The sequence below is a fragment of the Astyanax mexicanus genome, chromosome 4, assembly GCF_023375975.1.
Source record: "Astyanax mexicanus isolate ESR-SI-001 chromosome 4, AstMex3_surface, whole genome shotgun sequence".
In the NCBI taxonomy this organism is placed as follows: domain Eukaryota; kingdom Metazoa; phylum Chordata; class Actinopteri; order Characiformes; family Acestrorhamphidae; genus Astyanax; species Astyanax mexicanus.
In genome coordinates, this window is record NC_064411.1 from 18,349,226 (window position 1) to 18,374,642 (window position 25,417).

The window sequence follows — 25,417 nt, forward strand, 5'->3', positions numbered from 1 at the left end:
GCTTGTGGATGGCTACCAAAAGCGCCTAGTTGCCGTGAAAATGGCCAAGGGACATGTAACCAAATACTAATGTTGCTGTATGTATATTTTTGACCCAGCAGATTTGGTGACATTTTCAGCAGACCCATAATAAATTTATGAAAGAACCAAATTTTATGACTGTTTTTTGTGACAAACATGTATGTGTTCCGATCACTCTATCACAGAAAAATAAGAGTTGTAGAACTTATTGAAAACTCAAGACAGCCATAACATTATGTTTTTTTACAAGTGTATGTAAACTTTTGACCACAACTGTATATATATATAAACATCAATAAAAACAGCAAATCATATTCTTGAATAAATACTTAAATGCACTAGACTGATGTAGTAGATGAATAATAAACTGATACTATTATTGCTACTGGAACAAAGCCTCTTAGCGAATAACGAACGAACTAACGAATGACGTGAGTAAAGAACGAGCCAGTTCTGCGAGTGTTTCCCAAAGAGCTTCGCAACGTGAAAATTAACAAAGGAGGTTAAAGAACGTCTTTGTTGAATCCTCCCCTGAAACAGCGCACTCAATCGATCCACACATATCGATTATTATGCAGTATTTATTCAGTATTACACCCTAAAAATGTAAAAAAGTGTTGTAATCATCAATATTATACATATTTTGAAATTTAAATTACAAAAGGATGTACTTTGGCATTAATAAAATACTCCTACAGATACATATGGCTAAATAAATAAGTCATATGTTTATATATAAATGTTTAATAAACATTTAACTTTTTAAAAACTATTATTGTTAATATACATATATATTATATTAATAGATATTGTACTAATATTATTAATAGTAATATTGATAATAATATTAATTTATTATTATTATAATTATTAATAATATAAAAATAATATAATAATATAAAAATAATTATTGTTCCGGTGTGTGTGTGTGTATATATATATATATATATATTATTGTAAAAAGAAAATGGAAGATGGGTTACCCCCATCCACCATCCGGGGTACAACTCCCCTGCGTGTTCTTTTTGATGGAGAGAGTCGCAGACAGGTGGGGTGGAGTTGAAAGCAAATCAAGTATTTATTACAAAATACTGAATTCAGGAGAACCAGTACATACAAGACAGTTAGCAGCCATCAAATAGTATAAGTTCTGACCCCCCTCTGATCTGACTCCATGTTTATACCCCAAATGACGTGAAACCTGCTGATGAGGCGTTGCTAAAATCATCTCATGTTAATATGCATAATTTCACGTGTTAGTAATCCATTTCACGTGTCTGACCGGACCACTAGTGCTTGGCCTTGACTGTGTCCAGCCAGAACTGAACATTGTGGCATTATCTGTGTGTGTGCGTCACTCCCCGCTTTGAAGAGCTGCAGGTTTAGGGAGGCATCCTAACACAGAGAAGGCTGCTTTGGTCTAAGAGCCTCCTCTGTATCAATTTAGTTCATACAGAGTGTACCAGTCGAGTTCATACAGAGTGTACCAGTCGATGATTGATGGCCGTTAGTTAGGATCATGCAGTGACCAAAATGCCTTAAGCGTGAGCTACACCAGTCACTCAATAGATCCTATGTGTTAGTTAAATGCCTTATGTATCATGTGGGTTAGTTTGTCATATAATAGAGTCTGTGTTAGTTACATGCCTGATCAAGCAAAGTTTAACTATATGTGTAAAGAATATATATTGTGAGTATTGGTTAATCTTCTATATAAATGTGTATAAAATACAATGTGAGGATTGGATAATCTTCTATATAAATGCATATAAAATACAAGGTTTCACACAATGATTATGTAATTATAGATGCTAAAGTTAAGTAATCATTATTGAAGGATATTTGTCAACACACCCAAGGTATAATAAACGTTAACTCTTCAATATACACACACACACTGTAAAGCTCCAGCTCATCCTAAATCAACATCTCAGTTGGGTTTAGGTCAGGGGATTTTGAAGGCCATGCACCTCTTTGTTAACTAGATAATTCCATATGCGTCAATTAATTGTTTTCATAGTTTTAATATTAATCGACAATGTAAAAAAAATAAATAAATAAAAAATGAGACGTGTCAACTTTTGACTGGTATTTATATATTTGCGAGCTGACACACCCCAGAGTTTGCCCAGATGAACGGCCACAATGTTGGTTAGAAGCACCTAAATAAAGAATAATATTAAATATTACCTGCACATTCACCGATACCCTTTACAATACGTGTAGGTGTGATTAAAGACACCGCAGGCGTCCCCTGCACCGGACCTACAGTACCAGGAATTTTCCCAATAGCATGGAAATATATTGTATTGTGCTGTAATTCCCGGGCTGGTGGGAAGTGTATATAAGTGTGTGTATGCCACATTACAGCCTGATTACAGAATCCACGGACTTGGTGACTTTGCAGCTTTGCTTAGACCGTGAGCATCATCTGCAGGAATCTGGATTTTTAATAATTTATGGGTTTGATTGGTCAATTCCAGTATGCCCAGTTAGACTACACAGAGAAAGTTGGCATTATAATATAATATAATATAATATAATATAACTCATTCACTCACTTACTCACTCATCGTCAACCGCTTTATCCGTTAAGGGTCGCGGGGGGGTGGCTGGAGTCTATACCAGCCGGCATCGGGGGGAAGGCAGTATACACCCTGGACAGGCCGCCAATCCATCGCAGGGCAGACAGACACACAGGCACATCCACTCACACACTCACACCTAAGGGGCAATTTTTATCCGACATCCAATTAGCCTGAACTTTGGACTGTGGGAGGAAACCGGAGCACCCGCAGACACGGGAAATAATATAATATAATATAATATAATATAATATAATATTAATTATTATAATAATAATTATATATATAATATAATTGATTATAATTAATAGTAACATAATATAATTGCTTCAACCAGGGAAATTATAATTTTTCTCCCTCAAAATTGGCGGTCCCTGGTGTTTAAGGTGCTGAACTGCAAGTAGAGATCCCCTAAAGAAGCTCTTAAGAATAACGACTGGGTGAGGGCACTCGTTAATCTGCGAGCGAGTTTACGTAGTACTTTAGTTACGCACGGGTTTGGGAAACTATGGAGTGAATTTTGTGCCAAAAGTTTTACACAAAAAAAATAAATCCGCAATCAAAATGTTAGGAATCAAAAGCAAAAATTGTATGTTACAAATTAAAAGAGAAAAAATATATAGCAAATATATATTTTTAAATATACTTGGTTATTTTATTATCCTTTGCAGTTATTTGAAAATTATTTCAGTTTGGTCTTTGCTTTTATTTTTGTGTTTTTGTGAATTTTCTGTGGATTTTTTTGGATTTTTCTGTTAAAGACTTTTGCTTCTGGAATCCCTCTTTTGCTTCTGCTTCAGTTTTTTGCTTCTGAGTTTTGGCACAGTTTTCACGGGTGGGCGGGGCTTAGAAGAAGGGGTTCCCCTTGAATCTCCATTGGTCAGCTGGTTCTGGACTGACGGGTTCCCTGAACCCTCGTCTGAGACTGACCACGCCCCCAAACACCCGCCAGCTTCAAGCGTCCTTCCAAACACGGAGTGAACAGCAGCTTCCAGCAAACAGCAACAGCAGCAGATACTTTTACAATTAAATATTATACAAACGTTATGTTTAATGTTATATTATGTTATCTTATTCTCTGTTTCACTCCATTTAAAAGCTCACATTAGCAAGATGTGCTAAATATTCACGCGCAAATTATGATAGTTACCAATGAGCTAGTGAGTTAGCTAATTACCTAATCAGTGAACTAGTCAGTTATCTTAGTCTTAGTGAGTTAGCTAGTTACCTACTCAGTGAGCTAGTGAGCAACCTAGCCAGCAAACTAGTGAGTTATCTAGCCAGTGAACTAGTGAGTTAGTTACCTACTCAGTGAGCTAATGAGTTAGCAGGTTACTTACTCAGTGAGCAAGTGAGTTACCTAGTCAGTGAACCAGTGAGTTACATAGTAAGTGTGCTACTGAGTTAGCTACTTACCTACTCAATGAGCTAATGAATTAGAATGCTACCTAGTCAGTGAACTAGTGAGTTACATAGTCAGAGAACTAGTGAGTTAGCTAGTCAGTGAACTAGTGGGTTAGCTCTTCAGTGAACTAGTGAGTTACCTAGTCAGAGAACTAGTGAGTTAGCTAGTCAGTGAACTAGTGAGTTACCTAGTCAGTGAACTAGTGAGTTACCTACTCAGTGAGCTAGTGAGTTACCTAGTCATTGAGCTAGTGAGTTAGGTAGTTACCTACTTTCAGCATGAATATTTAGCACTCTCGCTAATGTGACTTGTGAACATAACGTTTGTATAATATTTAATTGTAAAAGTATCTGCTGCTGTTGCTGTTTGCTGGAAGCTGCTGTTCACTCCGTGTTTGGAAGGACGCTTGAAGCTGGCGGGTGTTTGGGGGCGTGGTCAGTCTCAGACGAGGGTTCAGGGAACCCGCCAGTCCAGAACCAGCTGACCAATGGAGATTCAAGGGAAACCCCTTCTTCTAAGCCCCGCCCACCCGTGAAAACTGTGCCAAAACTCAGAAGCAAAAAACTGAAGCAGAAGCAAAAGAGGGATTCCAGAAACAAAAGTCTTTAACAGAAAAATCCAAAAAAATCCACAGAAAATTCACAAAAACACAAAAATAAAAGCAAAGACCAAACTGAAATAATTTTCAAATAACTGCAAAGAATAATAAAATAACCAAGTATATTTAAAAATATATATTTGCTATATATTTTTTCTCTTTTGAATTTGTAACATATAATTTTTGCTTTTGATTCCTAACATTTTGATTGCGGATTTTATTTTTTTGTGTAAAACTTTTGGCACAAAATTCACTCCATAGGAAACACTCTTTAATTAACGATCAATCTTAAGTACGAGTTAACGAAGTTCTTAGCGTAACGAAGCTTTCAGGAAACCCACCCCTGATCTCTATTATTAATTTTATTCCTCTTGCTTGTAGACTTGGAACCAAAATGTCATCCCAATCAAACCAGTAAAAAAAAAATTCTAATTGAATATAACATTAGTTTTTGCATTAAGGTTTTTATCTCACAGCAATAATAATGAAGGAGAAACTTTTTTTTATGTACTTTACATAAATAGAACAGATATAGTTAATCATAATATCAAAAATGAATATTGTTTATGCATTAATATAGCATAGATCATAAATTAACTATTTTTTTGAAGAGACTGCATGAGACGATGCTTCCGTCCACCTGAATGGTCCCGTGCATTCCAAAGCCAAACCTTTGCAACCTGCTCGATCTCTGCATCCTTTGGTGGTGGCATGATTGATCTTCTCACGGCCTCTTAAAATGATAATATAGAGCTATGAGAATGCAGTCAGGTAAATACTACATCTGTTAGTGTCTTTTCATGTACAATGCTTAATTTTAGAGAAATTTGCAGACTGTATTTGATTACAGTGATTCTTATATAGTGATAGTTATTTGAATTTGAATTTCTTCAGGCTATTCATGGTGAAACATAAATAGCCTTTACAGTGACTGTGTGTGACTGGTAGTTACATTCTATAAACATGTGAGGTGGCCGATATCAGGATATCAGGTTCACAAAAATACCAAAACTTTTTAAAATGATATCTTTCCCTTAGCTTAACTGGCTAGCTTTGCATTAGCTTAACTGAATATCTTTCCCTTAGCTTAACTGGCTAGCTTTCCCTTAGCTTAACTGGCTATCTTTCCCTTAGCTTAACTGGCTATCTTTCCCTTAGCTTAACTGGCTATCTTTCCCTTTAGCTTAACTGGCTATCTTTCCCTTTAGCTTAACTGGCTATCTTTCCCTTAGCTTAACTGGCTAGCTTTCCCTTAGCTTAACTGGCTAGCTTTCCCTTAGCTTAACTGGCTAGCTTTCCCTTAGCTTAACTGGCTGTCTTTCCCTTAGCTTAACTGGCTATCTTTCCCTTAGCTTAACTGGCTATCTTTCCCTTAGCTTAACTGGCTATCTTTCCCTTTAGCTTAACTGGCTATCTTTCCCTTAGCTTAACTGGCTAGCTTTCCCTTAGCTTAACTGGCTAGCTTTCCCTTAGCTTAACTGGCTATCTTTCCCTTAGCTTAACTGGCTATCTTTCCCTTAGCTTAACTGGCTATCTTTCCCTTTAGCTTAACTGGCTATCTTTCCCTTAGCTTAACTGGCTAGCTTTCCCTTAGCTTAACTGGCTAGCTTTCCCTTAGCTTAACTGGCTATCTTTCCCTTAGCTTAACTGGCTATCTTTCCCTTAGCTTAGCTGGATATCTTTCCCTTAGCTTAGCTGGATATCTTTCCCTTAGCTTAGCTGGATATCTTTCCCTTAGCTTAGCACCACATTAGCGTATCTTAGCAAAAAATAGAAAAGCGTATAGTAGAACAGAAATTATAACTTACCTTTCAGTCACTTTGAGAGACCAAAGTCACTCACTGACTTTGCCTTTAAGCTTGATCGTTGCTCTGTGGTAAAGGCACGTGCAGGGAGGGGGGAGGGGAGGGGGTGGATTCGTTGGTTACATGATCCTCACAATTAAATATCACATGCAAAAATAAAAAAATATGTAACTTTTATAACCTTGCTGGCTTACACAAAGTGTATAGTCAAGCACAAAAACATTTATAATTTAATATTTTTATTTATTTATTATCAGCACAATCAATAATAAAGGTGAGATTATGAATCAGCACCATGGAGCAAATTCGTAGCTATCAAAAATATTAAATAAAAATATTTTTATAAATAAAAATGTATAGCTATACAGTATATGTCTTGAAAAATATGAGATGTTACTATGTGTGTGTGTGTGTGTGCCCCTCCAAAGGTCTCTGCACAACTCTGCTGTGGTACCTTGATTTTTCTCCACTTTTGGTTTAGAAAATCTTTCAGAGCTGATACTACATTTCACACAGTGTTGCTCCTATCCACTAAGCTAGCTAATCTACCTAGCTCTCACAGACAAAAACAATAAAAAATATTCAGATACCCTTCATATGAACTTGTTATGACACAAACTTTCAGATTGTAAAATATTGTATGGTAAATTTGGGCTGACCCATAGTAACCTAGCATAGGATTTGTGTGGGCATGCTCACATATGTGTGCGTGCTGCCCACATATATCCCACACTTGCCCTTCAGGGTGTGAAATGGTGCAGGCTGAATGTGGGCTGACCCACAGTGGCCCTGCATGAGATTTGTGTGGGCGCATCAAAGTGTTGGCTGTCCAAATAATTCCCACACTGGGCCTACAGGGGCATTAATGCACTGGACCAGTTTAGGCTAGCCCACAGCGGCCTTTTATAGGATTTGAGTGGGCCAGCCAATGAACAGGCTGCCCACAGAAAACCCATGTTGGGCCTGTTTGGAATTTTAATGGGCTAGCCCCTGCCCACAGTGCCCGCACTTAGCCCACGAAGGGCCGATGTGTAGCTTTTTGCTGGGTAATAATGCACTCCATATATGCAGGATTAAAGTAAAATAAATTATACTGGACATAAACATATATAAAATGTCTCTAGAAGATATATAATAGGAAATGAAAACAGTGTGAATTTTTCTTTTGCTTAAAACAGCAAGAAAGTACTACCCTGAATGTGATAATTAGGGGTGGGTGATATGGCTCCATATTTCAGGGTAATATAGTTCATGATATTCAAAAATATTGGCAACATTATTTCTTACGATATTTATGGCATACTGCCTTATTAAAACAGATTAATGTCATTTCTGGAGCTGTGATTGTATGCAGATAAATTATCCCATAAATGGTCCTACACCTGAATAAAAAAAGTAATATTATCTAATTTCTAGAACATAAAAACAGGAAGGGGTAGGTCGAGACTCTTCATCAAGCATATACATTTAATACAGGCTTTTTCTGCTTCCGGTCACTGAAATTATTGTATTGAAAAACTAAATATTGATTATAAAAGGTGAGGGGTAGAGATGTACTGCAAGTCAGAAAATTACAAAGATATTTATAAGATAAAATGAGATACACTTTGTTAGAGCAGTATGACATATTTACAGCTAGTGCTGGACGATATGGCCAAAATTTATATCACGATACATTCCTTAATTTCGGTCGATACAATATAATTTCGATATCGATATAAATATTTGGAAGGCCTCAGAAAAACTGTTAGGAATCCCTGCAATGGAAATCTGTACCTATTACTGTCTTTAAAGCCTCCTCGCATAAAAAAAAACTGTATAATACTTTAGAAATTAAAAAATGGTCAGAATGAATTAATGCTCACCTTTATTTGCATGTAGCAATATAAAAACATGACATCTCTGTCAAACACAAACCAATAACCTATTTACATTTTACCAATATAAATAACTTTACATTACAACAGAGGCAGAGCTTCTTATCCTTTTGTAAACATATTTAACAGATCAAAACAAAAGTGCTTCATCCAGGATAAAGAATGCAGAAAGCCTTCATTTATATAAAAGGAACACGATATCACCGTCAAATAAACAAACCTATATCAACTATAAATAACTTAGATACAACATAAACTACATAAGTGCTTCAGCCAGAATAAGGAAGATATTGTGTGTAGTGAAACTGCTTGAGGTGGTGGAACAGATTAGATGCATTACCGTTGCTAGTCAACTCCACTTTCCGGCACAATTGGGAGCAAGCTGAAGTTTATCAGACCTTTGAAAGCCGAACCACTGAATTAGACCTGCCTCCCTCAACTATCTCTCCTGTTTAATCACTTGTGGAAGCATCAGGTGTGCTCATTCTGCATCTAAAATCTAAAATTCTGCATCAGGGCTGAGCCTAATCGAGGAACTCGGTTCGGCCGCACTGCGCTCCGCTCGGCTTCATAGCGGGAGGTTCTAGGTGTGGACCGGAGCGCAGCCGAGCTTCAAGTTTTAGTAGTATGGATTATAGTGTAAAGTGTGATACTACTAAAGTAGTAGTATAACACTGTATTCAGTGCTCAGGACAGCAGCAGTGTTTCTGCTACATACATTTTGCAGCTGCAGCCTGCTGACAGTCAAGATACAACTACATATTAAAATGTCTGTGAATTTATAATGGGATAAAAGTACTGAAGCCTTTATTGTAGTATGAAGGTGTCCCAGTATTTTTCTCCATATAGTGTAACTAATGTAGGTAATTCTTTTTGGTTAATTGACCTGCTTTTATTTTAATACACAATTTTTTTTCTTTGTTTTTCCAGAATAAACAACTAGGATATTTAATAAAGAACAGTGTTAAACTGCTGAAAGAGGTGAAGCACAAGCCATCCAGAAGAATCTCCTGAAAACGCAGAAATTGTTTGCTACATTTCACAGACAGATGGAGCCAAGTCCCAACATGGAGAAACATCAGCACTCTGTCAAGAGTTTTACTAAACAGAGTGATCTCAAAAAACACCAGCGCATTCACACAGGAGAGAAACCACATCACTGCTCAGACTGTGGGAGGAGTTTTACTAAACAGAGTCATCTCAAAAATCACCAGCGCATTCACACAGGAGAGAAACCGTATCACTGCTCAGACTGTGGGAAGAGTTTTAATCAACAGGGTCATCTCAAAAATCACCAGCGCATTCACACAGGAGAGAAACCGTATTACTGCTCCGATTGTGGGAAGAGTTTTAATCAACAGGGTCATCTCAAAAATCACCAGCGCATTCACACAGGAGAGAAACCGTATCACTGTTCAGACTGTGGAAAGAGTTTTAATAAACAGAGTAATCTCAAACTGCACCAGCGCATTCACACAGGAGAGAAACCGTATCACTGTTCAGACTGTGGGAAAAGTTTTACTGAACAGAGTAAACTCAAAAATCACCAGCGCATTCACACAGGAGAGAAACCGTATTACTGTTTCGACTGTGGGAAGAGTTTTACTCAACAGAGTCATCTCAAAAAACACCAGCGCATTCACACAGGAGAGAAACCGTATTACTGTTTCGACTGTGGGAAGAGTTTTACTCAACAGAGTAGTCTCAAAATACACCAGCGCATTCACACAGGAGAGAAACCGTATCACTGCTCAGACTGTGGGAAAAGTTTTACTGAACAGAGTAAACTCAAAAATCACCAGCGCATTCACACAGGAGAGAGACCGTATTACTGTTTCGACTGTGGGAAGAGTTTTACTCAACAGAGTGATCTCAAAAAACACCAGCGCATTCACACAGGAGAGAAACCGTATCACTGCTCAGACTGTGGGAAAAGTTTTACTACACAGAGTCATCTCAAAAAACACCAGCGCATTCACACAGGAGAGAAACCGTAATACTGCTCAGACTGTGATAAGTGTTTTACTAAACAGAGTCATCTGAAACTGCACCAGCGCATTCACACAGGAGAGAAACCGTATCACTGTTCAGACTGTGGGAAGAGTTTTACTTTACAGAGTGAACTTATATTACATCAGTGCATTCACAAAAGATAGAAAAGTATCCCAAATCTGTTCCTCTGCCATAAAAAATGCAAACCTTAATTCTTTCAGACAGCCAAAAACACCTCATCATGCACAAAATCTTCACTCTGTTACAAGAACTTCATTTAAAAATGGCTTTTTACAGGTTCAGAAAAATGAATCTTATCCAGAGATGATGTTTACTGAATTTCATGCTGTGTTTTTATGTTTGTTTGTATACCTACATTAGTTAATGCCTGCAGAGCTCTTCAACACTTAGTGTTGTGTTTTAAGAAGTTTTTACACACAGAATCATAAATGGTACCACTAACAGCATAAACTAGGAACATACATTTTTACAATTTTTTCAGTGATATGCTGAATAAATAGTAAAGCGATGATGCTAGCTCAGAGTAAAATCGTATATTAAATCTCAGCATTAGCTTTAGAACTAATAATAAACAAAAGTGAGGATTTTATCATTCTGGGACATTTTTAGGTTTAAAAATTGAATATGCTTTGCCATAAGTAGGAAATGATCATTTGGTCAACTTATGTCATTTACAGCCTTAACACATTCTCAATTGTTTACATATAAAAACTTTCTTTATTTTTTCCTCCACTCCACGTTTGTAGTTTGTAGTTGGAGCGAGGGCACTGCCAGTGTTTGCTCCAGATGTTAGATTAGCATTACTTAGTCTTTTAAAATGTAGATGTCGTAGTTTAAAGGAGTAGAGTATTCTTAGGAGTAGAGAATATTCTTAGCTTGCAACAAAAGGCCAACAAAATCCTTTTCAGAGTTAAAAAAAAAAAAAAAAAAAAAACGGTCTAGCTGTAGTTTCCATACTGAAAGCAACACTCAGCAGGCTATGCAGCAGTAAGACTGCAGGATCCTTGATTCCCTCTACTGCACATGTGTCAAACACAAGGCCCGCGGGCCAAATGTGGCCACATCCAAGCGAGAGCTTGTAAGATCTTAGTGTCAATAATAAATAGGTCAGAAGCGTTCTTTGACCAAAAACTACTTTTCCCACAATGCTTGATTGTATTACCCGCGAAGTTACGGCTTACTGCCACTACACGGCAGTGTAGTCATTGATGTGGAAACCCTGCCGGAGGGAAGGCGTAACTTCGCGGGTGGAATTGAGACATACAAACGTTTATCCCATAATGTCCAGAAAAAGAGAAGCTGATGCAGACGGACGGCTGTGCTTCAAGGCGAAAGACCGGTATGCCTTTTATGTTACGAAGAGTGTTACTGACCAAAATAAACGCTTGTTAGGAGAGATATAAGTTCTGTGTAAATATTTATAAGACAATAGCTGACAAAATCTGTTTTAATGACGTTAATAAACATCACTGTGACAGCGCTAGTCGCAGTTTCACCGCAGCAAAGGAGGAGCACGTGAATCACTTATCTAACCAGCCTGTACTGATTTCTGCCCCCAATAACCCTTTCAATAACCTCTAATAGCCTTTAATAGTCTTCAGTAGCCTTCAACAGTCTAACCTTGCAGCCGTGGTGTGTTCACTAAACTCCGTAGTTATAAACATCCTGAGGTTAGCAGCACGCTAACTGACCTGTTTATAATGTCATCCCAGCAGTGACTCCGTGACGCTGCTCTAAACTGCTGCTGTTAGCTGCTTGGGCTGAAAGATGAACTGTAGAGAGCTGTATTATTCGGTTAGTGCGGTTAAAACCTTTATTTTCTACACAGAAGAATTTTAAAAACTGTAAAAACGCTCCAGACTGCCTCAGCTGAGCCCTGTAGCCCGTGGCTTGGTTGTAGCTCTGACTCAGTAAAGACTGTTGGCTTGTGCTGCTGCTGCTCCGACTAGTGGTTGTATGAGGAACTGCTAAATCTGAGGAAATGCTAAATCTGTCACATGTTCTTAACAGCTCACAATTTTTTAATTTTATATTTATTAAGCCTTATTTCAGTATCAAACGTTTTGATCAAAGTTAATGTAACTTGTATTTTATGTCATTCCTATTCACTTGACTAGTTTGGTTCTTGATTGATGGAGTTTTTGGATTTCATAACATGACAAATTAAAAGGATTTATGTTAATAGAGCAACAAGCAAACATTTTTTCCATGCAACTGTAATATTTGATTGAATAAATAGTATATTGAGAGTTATTTAACATTAAGGAGTAATTACATTCATGTTATATTACATTTGGTTACATTTTATTACATTTATAAGTTACATCTGGCCCTCAGAGGACAGCCAATATGCCAATGTGGCCCTCGGCTAAAATGAGTTTGACACCCCTGCTCTACTGGTTTTCTCATTGGTCTATGGTTCAGTCAGTCTGATTAAAAATCTGCAAGTTAATCTACAGGGATATTTGGTTGTGTTGTGTTGCTAAAGTTATATACTCTGTTATCTTTTCCTTATTTGGTATCGTTTTGCTAAAGGTTTTTTTTTTATATCTCTAAAGGTACTAAAAATATCTAATCCATTTACTTTATTGATTGTTTTATCCAGTACCAGCTATTATCGTTGTTTTACATCACCTTATGTATTTACTCATATTCATATCTATGTGATTCAATAAAAGGCTTTTATATTGCAAGATCTGCAATCTTATCTATTCTTTCAACTTAAGCATTTAGCCAAAAGCTTTTGTACACAGCCAAACATACATTCAAGCAACCACTATATACAGTGCCTTGCAAAAGTATGAACTTTTCAAACTTTTGCCACATTTTGGGCTTCAAACATAAATATATGAGTTTTTTGTTTGTTTTTTGTGAAGAATTAACAAGTGTGTAAGAATACGGAGGAGTTTTGCTCATTGTTTATTGATTAAAGGGTTAATCTGTGTGTAACTAAATCATCATTTCACTTAATCAGTATGTTATTCAAGCATTTAGCACGATTCATGATGATTCACATTGTGACTTAGAAAGTATGTATATTGTGTCCTTGTGCTCAAAGCAAGGCCGTTTTTCTTGCACCTTAGCATGATTGATTTTTTCCAGCGGAACCATGAGTTTCTGTACATGTAATCTATAGTCTGATAAGGTTGGGGTGACCGAGTTCTCGGCTGACGTATAGGATGAATAACTGCTTATCAGTATCAGGATCCGGGGGGTGTGAGGAGCCTCCTCACACACTATTAGACTGAGGCCAGGCGAATGCCTGTTTTTATTAGACTCTGTCTAGGAAGAAGAGTAGAGTTGGGCGGGAGAGCTTCTCCCGAGAGGGACTACAGAGCCACAGGTCCTGGTCACACAGCCGAGAACTCTGGAAACCCCAACTTTTCTCACCTTTGGGGTTTTCCTCTTATTTTCACCTTTTTATTTCAATTAATTTTTCCATAATCTTTTTGCTCAATTTTTGATGTATCCAAAAAAACTGTTTTGCTCAGAAGATTCTTTGAATAAAATCTGACGGAACTACAATTTTGGACTGGATCTCCTTTTCTTCTTTATGACGTATCATGCCAGATACATCATAATTCGAACAGTAGATCAATAATCTTTCAATCGTGAAGTGGAACGAAATTTATTGGATACACATTATGTTGAGATACTCAGTATTTTGAGAACATTGGTATTTAACTTGTGTGAAACTGACACCAATAAATCCATAACTCCTGCTATTTACTTATATAGAAGTGTTTTTTTCTCAGTAGCTCAGTCGCTGTGAAGTGTGGAGGATAGTTTTGCAATATATTGATTATTGCTGAATCGCAGTTTTGAGATATCACCGTTATCATTAATTTACCACTTTGCTCAAAGGTGCTGAAAAAAACTTGAAAATGGGCCTTGAAAGTGCTTGAAAAGTGCTTGAATTTTACCTTGTAAAAGGTGTTTGAACCCTGTGTTTAAAAACCCCAGCAGCACTGCTGCACCTGATCTACATGTACCAACACAACACACACAAACACGTCACCACATTAGTGTCAATGCAGTTTTAAGAAATATTTATCACGAAAATAAAGCTCTCTGGCGCTGGGAATTAAATATACAGGGTAAAATTTAGGCTAATCGGATATGCAGGTGAAAAAAATAAACTACAGTTTGTGGAACTACAAAAATGGACACATCAAAAACAGGTAAACTTAAGCAGGCTGTGTGTGTATGTGTGAATATGTGTATGTTTATACCTACAAATCTCAAATGTAAATTGACATAATATGGACCATTAAATGACGGTAACAACCTGACTGTTTGACACTTAGCTAATCTGCATACCAGTAGGAGAGAGCAGAGATAGACTGGCTGTGTATGAAACGGTAGGCAGCTACCACAATCCCTCATGCCTGAGCTGTTCATATGTTAACACCCACTAAATGATTAACCCTTTACAAGTATTAATATGAACTTTAGGAAAAAGAATATAAACAGAATTGCCCTTTTTTCTATTGTGAGTTAAATGAAGTCACTGCTGCCTATTCTAATAAGCTAACCGTATGACTAGCTTGACGAGCTCTGGGGACATTTTTACATGGGATGTGTCTGAAAGATCTGTGGAAAAAAAGACATTACTTAAATTAATAAAAAGTATTATTACAAACGTTACAAAAGGACTTTCTGAGCTGAAAACAAAAAAAAAAAGAAAATATGTTTTATAAAATTTATTGAGATATCATATATATCCTATACCCAGTTTATAGACACATTTGGGACATACCGGGGTTGGACAATGAAACTGAAACACCTGTCTACAGTCACTCAGTTTTGGATCTTAGTTTGCATAAAAATGCCAGTTTTTACCCTGAGCTCTGGCTTGCTCCAATTTTTTTCCTCCTTTTTTCCTCTCTGTATCACAAACTCTTCTAGTTCCTCCCTTTACCCAAGTTTGATTTTAGGAAGTCTTTATAGAGAATGGGAACGTGACGTCAGCAGACATAAACAACGCAGTGCATTGTGGGATTTTAGGACACGGAAGCTTCGGCAGAGACGGTTTGACGGGTGTTTGTTTGGCGGTTTTGTTTACTAAGTGAAATGGTGAATGCTTGTTGCGTTATCAAGTGCCACAATCGCTCCCACGACCGGAGGGGGAAACGTATTTCAAATGGAGTGCGTTTTTTCAGCTTCCCAGCTTGGAAGCAACACGGAGGATCACAGCTCGCAGAGCTAACAAAGAGACGCCGCATAGCATGGGTGGCTGCTGTAAGACGCAAAAACATAACCTTCAGCAGTATTTCCCGACACATGTTTGTGTGCTCACGACATTTCCACACAGGTAAGGTTTAATCAAATCATATGTAACTTGCATGGTTTAGGACTGTTGGCTTGTTGCTGGCATTACTATCTAGCTAAACCCGAGTGAACAATCATAATCAATGTATGCATAGCTAGCGTGCTAACTTCACACGTCAAGCTGCACAGCGCAGTGTGTATGTATGTATGTGTGTGTGTGTGTATATGTGTGTATGTATGTATGTATGTATGTGTGTGTAGGTATGTGCATGTGTGTGTGTGATTGTGTGTGTATGGTGTGTGTGTGTGTGTGTGTGTATGTATGTGTGTGTAGGTGTGTATGGTGTGTATGTGTATGCATGTATGTATGTGCGTGTGTGTATGTATGTATGTGTGTGTAGGTATGTGCATATATGTATGTATGTATGTATGTATGTATGTGTGTGTAGGTATGTGCATATATGTGTGTATGTATGTATGTATGTATGTATGTGCGTGTATGTATGTATGTATGTATGTATGTATGTATGTATGTGTGTGTAGGTATGTGCATGTGTGTGTGTGTGTGATTGTGTGTGTGTATGGTGTGTGTATGTATGTATGTATGTGTGTGTAGGTATGTGCATGTGTGTGTCAGTCAACCAACCAAGTAATTCTGTCTTTTTTTCAGGGAAGCCAGCCTATGAATATTTAGAGTGCCATCCTGACTGGGTACCTTCTTTACATCTTGGGCACACAGAAGTCAAAGCGACGCACACTGAACGATTTAGCCGTAGGACAAAGAGACAGCAAGCTGTCACAGGGGACAACACTGTACCTTCAGTCCCACCGGATCTAGTTGGTCTGACAAAGATGGATGAAACCCCAGGTGTAGATGCAAAGAGGCCAGAGGTGGATGAAGCTGCACCGGGGTCAGAGGTGGATGAAGCTGCACCGGGGTCAGAGGTGGATGAAGTTGCCTCCAAGGATAATGCTGAAGGCCAGCTCGAATGCGGATTTTGCAGCCACAGAAATGACGAAATTAACCGCTTGCTGGAGGAGAATAGGAAACTGAAGGAAGAGCTGTCCCGAAAGAAAATGGATGAGCAATTCTTTCATGATGATGTGATGGTCAGGTATTATACTGGGCTTCCGTGTTTTGCTGTTTTGAAGGGTGTGCTGACTCAGCTTCTTCCCTGTCTCCCACAGACAGGCCGAAAACTTTCACAATTTCAGATGCTGATCCTTACTCTAATGCGCCTGAGGCTAAATCTGCCAATCCAACACATTGCACACCTCTTCTGCATTGACCGAAAGAAGGTCTCCACCACATTTAGAGATACCATAGGTGTAATGTTTACACACCTCAGCCCTTTGGTGCACTGGCCAGAGAGACACTGCTTGCAAGGCAGCATGCCACATCAGTTTGTGGAGGCTTTTGGCAATCGTATTGCAGTCATTGTGGATTGCTTTGAAATTAACATTGAGAGAGCATCAAATCTGAAAGCTAGAGCACAAACATTTTCCCATTACAAACACAAGCACACTCTAAAGTATCTCATTGGCATCACACCACAAGGAGCTGTCTCTTTCATTTCCAAAGGTTGGGGAGGTCGTGCGAGTGACAAGCATGTGACTGAAAACAGTGGCCTTCTTCAAAAACTACTGCCTGGAGACTTGGTTTTGGCTGATCGTGGATTTGACATCAGGGACATTGTTGGACTAATGTGTGCAGAAGTAAAAATCCCCACGTTCACAAGAGGTCGCTGCCAGCTGGACGCAAAAGATGTTGAGGAGACACGGAAGATAGCTCACCTTAGGGTCCATGTGGAGAGGGTGATTGGATGTGTACGTACAAAATACACCATACTAAGTGGGAACATACCACTGAGCATGGTGCTCCCTTGTGAAGGTGAGGACATGGTTTTACTGGACAAAGTTGTGTCTGTGTGCTGTGCTTTGACTAATATGTGCCCCAGTGTTGTTCTGAAACCATGAAAAACTTGTGAAATGAATATGCAATTTTTGCAACATAAAGGCATTATTCATGATGCACACTGTAAATAAATAACAAAACTACTTCAGTTTTAAGTCTCTTTATTTGTGTAACAATAATGAGTGCTATCATCATGTATGTAAACATTCAGAGGTGATGGTAAATGAACTGCAAATACAACAGGTTGATGTGACTTGGCAATGTAAACAAGTATACAACATTTGAAATATAAATACAATGCATTTTGAAAGAATCTTAATGGAAACCCATTGCACTCAAAATTTCATAGAACCAATGTAGAGGTAAGTAGTAGTGCAATCAACATACAAAACAGAAATAAACATGTAATACAAAAGGTATACAAATAAATGCATATTCAAGTAAACCATGTAGTGCAGACAAGTAAAGTGGCAGTGTAATTAACATACAAAATATAGTGCATATAACAGGTAAAGTAGCAGTGCAACCTTCAACAAAATTGATAAAGTAAACAATACAATGGTAAACAACTAAATGCATACATAAGTATGAACTCATTGAATCACAAAAATACAAACTGTTTTACCATATGACCTGAGTGTACCCAAAGCGGGGCACAAATTGTAAACACTTCTGAAGTCTGAATTATTATTCCTTTTTTTAGAACAAAGCATTTCAGAACAAACTCAAGGCATAAATTAAAGAGGCAAAAGAAGTGGAAGTGTAACCTTTAAGTACTTGCGTGTCACTGACATTTTTGCATCTTAGTGCATGTGGCACAGAACCATGGCTCACTCGCTGAAGGTGCCTGAGTGAGTCCTACACACCTGAAGTGGAACCACTGAATTGCACAGTTTTCATTGTCACAAGCCACCATGTCATCCTGCTCTTCGGGCCCTTTGCAAAGGCACCACATTTTGGTCATGTTCTTTCGTGTCTGTTTTCCTGGCCTTGTGCAAGATGGCTGTATTTCAGTTAAAGGCTTAGCATTGGGCGCTGTGGAAGCTGCTCGGGTGTAGTAACAAGCTACAAGCTCTGGTAAAGACACCTTGAAGAAAAAGTTCTGTGCCTTTGCCAGAAGTGTCGTCCAGAAGGCCATATTGGGTAAGATCCGAACTACAACACAGTCTTTCTGTGACCACACTACAAAGTCACAATACTTTGACCCAGTCACAAAGATCTGTGTTTGTACTTGGCTGTAGTACTTGTGTGTCTGCTTAAGGTTTAGTTCCCCATCAGTTAGCTGGAGACAAAAATTGCTGTCACCTGCACAGGCCTGCATGATGAAGTTGTTCTGGTACTTAAATGTGCATTTGATTTCCAGACACCCTTTCCCACAGCATGTGCAGTTGATGAAACCATCAGGAGAAGCCCCGACTTCTGGAAAGGATGGATTTATTATAAACCCACATTTCTCCCACATTCAGGTTCTCATGTTGGGTTGCTGTCAGCTTGACATAGGCTTGCCTTGCTTCTTCCTCATGATCTATCCCCCATTTGATTGCAGCTGTGGTTGCTGTTTTTTTGGGGTAGCACACTTTTCTCACAATCGACATGGCTGGTGCAGTGACACTGGTGGACACAACAGCGTGGACATTGGAAGCTGTTATTCTTCCTGCTCTTGATGTGAACCAGACAGGGGATCGATGCTGCTGTCTTGTCTGAACTTCCACTGCTGCTGCCTGTGCCTCTGTTAGCGCCACCAGGTTTGTAAGGCTCTCACAGTGCTGCTGCAGAACAGACAGTTCACATCCATCCTTTCCTTTGTCACGAAGATGCAGTAATGACATTGGCACTACCACTGGCTTAACAGGGTCTGCATAATGATGGTAGTAGTCCTCCATTCCAGAAAGACAAACAGCCTTGCTATGAGTGTGCAAAATCTGAAGCAAGGGAGACAGGTTTGAAAGTGTGGGTTTATGCTCACACAGACTTCTGGAACCAACACGAGTACGTATACTTGGCATACTTCTCTCCCCTCTGATGCACTTGTCAAGGGCCTTCTTCTTAGCCGCACCAGTGGAGAAGTCAATCTTGTAACCTACCTCTGCTTGAACCTTGTCAACATTAGTGGGCATCATCCAATAAGCTGGAACATCAGTGACTGTTTTGGTCACGCGTATACGCACTGCAGCCTCAATTTTAAACAGGAGAGCCCCAATGTGTGTACAAGACTCTGCAATGGCAGCCATGCATGTGCAGTGCGCGCAGTCCACTTGGCCACTAGAACTGACAATCACCCAGGGTTGAAGCGGAGGTTCATTGAGGCGCTGAGAGTGCAAAACCTAAGACAAAAAAATTGTAAAATTAATACTATAATAATAATAATAATTAAGAAGGTCAGAATAGCCTTAATAGTTTACACTGATGACCAGAAACATGTCATAGTAGTGTTTTGTCTAGAGACCACACTAAGCAAAAGTAAACCACATTACCCAGTGTGGTCTAAGTGAAAGACAATAATAAAACACAAAACAATAGATTTCATGTTTTACACTGATCACCAGAAACATGTCACAGTAGTGTTTGGCCTGCAAACTGCAATGACCAAATGTAATGCAGTCTATAGCCTTTAAAAGTTTGCTTGTTGAAAGACGTGTGTGTGTGTGTGTGTGTGTGTGTGTGTGTGTGTGTGTGTGTGTGTGTACTGTTCACCTACCTTTGTGAGAACGACGGTTTTTTGGTCATTGACTCTGAAAATCTGCAGGTCCTGCACCCATCCATTGGTAAACTGAAGATGAGCTTCGAGAGATTTATAATTCCTGAACTGCTCGAATGTGTAGGCGCTCACGCCACAAACAAGGTAGCTAAACACGTCAGGAATAGTAATTTGTGGTAGCTCGTTAAAATCACCTGTCCACTCATGATGTTCGTACGGATCAAGCCCATTAATTCCCTCAATTTTCTCAAGGTAGCGTTCCTTTGCTTCTTTGTTTAGCTTATCGCGGTAAGGTATCTTGCACTTGCTCTTCGCACGGTCCATTTATGTTTTGATAGAGTGTCCTAAAACATGGCGGCCGCTACCCAGCATGCAACGCGCCATGACGTAGTTGCCCACACTCTATAGCCACAGGGTCAAAATGAGACGCATAAACACTACAGAGCAGGGGTCTCACCATGGGCGCAGATGATTATAGTGACCTCATCCGAAATCTACCATCTACAAGCATAAACGTTGGGGTTTTAATTTAATTAACTGTACGTTTGTGGAATTCTGTGTTCCACAATGCCCTCGTTTTTAAACTAGGAAGCGTTCAGTTCAGAGGTTACATTGTTCGGAGCTCCGTGTTCCAGTTCCAATGTAAATTTAACGCACCTTCTCAAGTCCGGGGTTCTAAGGAGCTGGTAACTGCCTGTAGACTACAGACACAGGCAGTTACCAGCTCCTTACGGTACATGTCCACTGGCACTTTTTTCAACGCAATCCGCTGCGCTGGATCTCCTTGCTCGTTTTTGAATTAAAATGAAGCAACAGAAGTAGACAGTCATAAGTTTAATATTTTTATTTTTTTACCAACCTCACTGTAACCTATAGCTCTATAAATCCATATTCTGCCGCTTTCAGCTTCTCTTCTGTGGTTGAAAGGCGCCTGTTCTGTGTGTGTGTGTTTGTCTTTATTACATTGTGGGCTCCACAACCTGTTAGCACAGTCACGGTGTGGGGACCAAAATACTTGTGGGGACCGAATTCCCGGTCCCCACAAATATGTATCTTAAATCATCATAAATTCAGTGAAAGAAATTAATTGGGATGCCCAGTCATGTTTAAAGGTTCGGACTCCCTCACAAAGAACCATAAATCACCATACAGCAATTGAATAGATGGCCATGTAGATATCTAGGGATGTTTCAGCATAACCCCCACAATGGACAAAAACCAACTGTATGTGCTTAGGTGTGTGTTCATGTTCTAACTCAGTACTGCCCTCTAGTGGTAGGAGATGGTATTACAGAAACACACACTTGAACACACACTTGAAGGCTAACTCTTAGAAACAAGCTCAAAGCCCTTTTTACAACAATTATCATCTACTAGAATTCAGCGTGTTGGCTCTAATAAACTAGCCTGCTAGCCAGTTAGCCTCTGCTAGCCTTTATTCATTAGCAATAAGCTCATAAGTCTCACTAGCACCAATTAGCATCTATTAACATTTGCTTTCTTGGTTTTAAGAAAAAAGCTCACATTCATACTAGCACTAGTTAGCCTTTGCTAGCATTTATTTTGTTTGTTTTTAAAAACAAGCTCGTAGTCCCACTAGCACAATAGGCCTCTACTAGCATTTAGCTTGTTGGTGCTTAGAAACAGGCTCAAAAGTACCACTATCACCAATTAGCTTTTTTAGCATTTATTCTAGATATTAGCACCATTTTTACATCTACTGGCATTACCCCACTAGCACCAGTTTGCCTGTACTAGCGTTTAGCTTGTTGGCTCCTAGAAACAGGCTCACAACCCCACTAGCACAATTTGCCTCTGTTAGCATTCATTCTATTATCTTTCATTACCTCCAATGTGCATCTGCTAGCATTAGTCCAGTAGTACCATATAACTTTTGCTAGCATTCAATCTGCTAGCTTTTAAAAACAAGCTCGTAGTCCCACTAGCACAATAGGCCTCTACTAGCATTTAGCTTGTTCGCGCTTAGAAATAGGCTCACATCCCCATTTGCACTTGTTAGCATCTGTTAACAATTATTGTGTATTTATTTAGAAACTATGCCTTAATCTAATTAGTACCAGTTAGGACCTGCTAGCATTAGTCAATTAGCACCAGTTAGTCATAGCTAGTATTTCATCTGTTAGCTTTTAGAAACAAGCTCAAAAGTTCCACTATCACCAATTAGCTTTTTTAGCATTTATTCTAGACATTAGCACAATTTTTAACATCTACTGCCATTGCCCCACTAGCACCAGTTTGCCTGTACTAGCATTTAGCTTGTTGGCTCTTAGAAACAGGCTCACAACCCCACTAGCACAATTTGCCTCTTTTAGCATTCATTCTATTATCTTCCATTACCTCCAGTGTGCATCTGCTAGCATTAGCCCAGTAGTACCAGATAGCTTTTGCTAGCATTCAATCTGCTAGCTTTTAAAAACAAGCTCATAGTCCCACTAGCACAATAGGCCTCTACTAGCATTTAGCTTGTTGGCACTTAGAAATAGGCTCACATCCCCATTTGCACTTGTTAGCATCTGTTAACAATTATTGTGTATTTATTTAGAAACTATGCCTTAATCTAATTAGTACCAGTTAGGACCTGCTAGCATTAGTCAATTAGCACCAGTTAGTCATAGCTAGCATTTCATCTGTTAGCTTTTAGAAACAAGCTCAAAAGTTCCACTATCACCAATTAGCTTTTTTAGCATTTATTCTAGACATTAGCACAATTTTTAACATCTACTGCCATTGCCCCACTAGCACCAGTTTGTCTGTACTAGCATTTAGCTTGTTGGCTCTTAGAAACAGGCTCACAACCCCACTAGCACAATTTGCCTCTGTTAGCATTCATTCTATTATCTTCCATTACCTCCAGTGTGCATCTGCTAGCATTAGCCCAGTAGTACCAGATAGTTTTTGCTAGCATTCAATCTGCTAGCTTTTAAAAACAAGCTCATAGTCCCACTAGCACAATAGGCCTGTACTAGCATTTAGCTTGTTTGCTCTTAGAAACAGGCTCACAACCCCACTAGCACCATTTGCCTCTGTTAGCATTCATTCTATTATCTTCCATTATCTCCAGTGTGCATCTGCTAGCATTAGCCCAGTAGTACCAGATAGCTTTTGCTAGCATTCAATCTGCTAGCTTTTAAAAAAAGCTCGTAGTCGCACTAGCACAATAGGCCTCTACTAGCATTTAGCTTGTTGGCGCTTAGAAATAGGCTCACATCCCCATTTGCACTTGTTAGCATCTGTTAACAATTATTGTGTATTTATTTAGAAACTATGCCTTAATCTAATTAGTACCAGTTAGGACCTGCTAGCATTAGTCAATTAGCACCAGTTAGTCATAGCTAGCATTTCATCTGTTAGCTTTTAGAAACAAGCTCAAAAGTCCCACTATCACCAATTAGCTTTTTTAGCATTTATTCTAGACATTAGCACCATTTTTAACATCTACTGGCATTACCCCACTAGCACCAGTTTGCCTGTACTAGCATTTAGCTTGTTGGCGCTTAGAAACAGGCTCACATCCCCATTTGCACTTGATAGCATCTGTTAACAATTATTGTGTATTTATTTAGAAACTATGCCTTAATCTAATTAGTACCAGTTAGTCCCATTAACACCAATGATCTACTAGCATTACTCCATTAGCATCAGTTAGCCTTTATGAAAATCCCTCCTGTTGGTTCTTAGACACAAGCTCACAGATCCACTAGCATCAGTTTGCCTCTGTAAGAATGCATTCTGTTAGCTTTTAGAAATAAGTTAGCTTTTGATGGCATAAACATTGTGAGGGCTAGTGCCACTAGTGATAAACTGCTAGTGATATCAGCAACAACCTACAGAGGGCAGAGTATTCTCAGATAATTGTATGAACAAAAGTACAGAGGCTTCACCAGATGATACAAACCTAATTAGCAACAATAATTGAATTGCAGAGACAAGATTCTGATGAGACAAAGATTAACCTTTATCATGTGGCATGTAAAAGTTTTCATCTGAGCAGTTAATGTTGATTTGAGCAGTAATTAATGAATAGTTGTTATAAAGGAGACATATTTAGTAAGTAGTTCTCCAGGAGATATGTAACTCTTAGTAAATAATGTGGAGTTAATTGTGAACTACTATAATCATTAGTTCAGTAATATCTACTCAGTAATTATTCAGTACTCCCTGGTAGTTAATAGAAAACCTTTAGGTGTTAATGCAGCACTATTACTTAGTTATTGCTTAGTTCCTGCTTGGCTGCTATTAACTATGGAACAGTATTATAAAGTGTTACCCCAGATTAGTTTTAACAGCAGAAGCTGCTGCACTAAACTCAAAGAGAGGGGGGGGGGGGGGCTTCCCCACTCACACTGACTCTCCTCTGTAAAACCAGCAACTGATTGGCTGTTTCTTCTTGAACCGGCTCCATGATTGGCATTAAGAGATTTCACTTTCACACAGTGGTCAGTGCTCTGGCTCTCAATTAATTAAAAAAAAAAATAAGAAAGAGAAAAAGAGGGGTAAAATACGGTAGTTTCCAGGCCAAAACGTGTATACAAAAAATAAATAAATTGACAAAAGGACACCTTGGGGAAGTAAGAGCCAAATGGTGCCAAACAGGTGCTCCAGCCCCCTCACCAAAACGCCAACACGCGGAGCTGCCCGGCCTGGCCTGAGGAAAGTGGTGGGAAATCTCGGCCAACACAGCCCGAGTTATCTCTGAAAAAATCTCTGAACAGTTTGCATATAGATTATAGTTTGTTTGTTGGTTACATGCCCTTTAAGGCAATATTTGTGTAGACCACACACAAAAAATATTGCTTATTAACTACAAATATACTTCACATAAAACGCCACTTAAATGTCATAATGTAGAGTTTTACTCGGCAAAGAATACAGGGTAAATTAACATTAAAAACTTCAACAAAATCCTTGTTCAGACAAATGTTACTTATTTAATCCACAGTATGAGCTACCGGGCCATAAGTACTTCAGCAAGACTGACATGTATAATAATGTTCGTGGAGAAGTCGAGGGTTTGATCAAGGACGGGGACTTTTTCTCACTAGCATATGTGTGGTCAAGTATTGATATGACTCTGAAATTACAATAGAAAGAAATAATAATTAATAATAAAGTAACAAAAAAACAAAAACAAAACAACAGCAACAATACTATAGGCTACTACTACTAACAAAATAATAATATTAATAATAATAATAATAATAATAATAT

General features: G+C 38.7%; 3 protein-coding genes across 3 annotated transcripts; 2 read left to right on the forward strand and 1 right to left on the reverse strand.

Moving 5' to 3' along the window:
- Window positions 1-9,206: 9,206 nt before the first annotated feature.
- On the forward strand, window positions 9,207-11,213 carry LOC125801374 (zinc finger protein 239-like). Its single transcript, XM_049477990.1, has one exon. The coding sequence runs from the start codon at window positions 9,341-9,343 to the stop codon at window positions 10,286-10,288; it is 948 nt and encodes a 315-aa protein (XP_049333947.1). The 5' UTR covers window positions 9,207-9,340; the 3' UTR covers window positions 10,289-11,213.
- Window positions 11,214-15,251: 4,038 nt separating this feature from the next.
- On the forward strand, window positions 15,252-17,638 carry LOC103044012 (uncharacterized). Its single transcript, XM_022662839.2, has 2 exons — window positions 15,252-15,618; window positions 16,246-17,638. Exons 1-2 carry the CDS (start codon window positions 15,378-15,380, stop codon window positions 17,550-17,552), a joined length of 1,548 nt encoding a protein of 515 aa, XP_022518560.2. The 5' UTR covers window positions 15,252-15,377; the 3' UTR covers window positions 17,553-17,638.
- On the reverse strand, window positions 17,635-21,132 carry LOC125801218 (uncharacterized). The gene is made up of 2 exons (XM_049477593.1): window positions 20,189-21,132; window positions 17,635-19,814 (listed from the first exon to the last, which is right to left on the reverse strand). Exons 1-2 carry the CDS (start codon window positions 20,510-20,512, stop codon window positions 18,891-18,893), a joined length of 1,248 nt encoding a protein of 415 aa, XP_049333550.1. The 5' UTR covers window positions 20,513-21,132; the 3' UTR covers window positions 17,635-18,890.
- Between the last annotated feature and the right edge of the window lie 4,285 nt (window positions 21,133-25,417).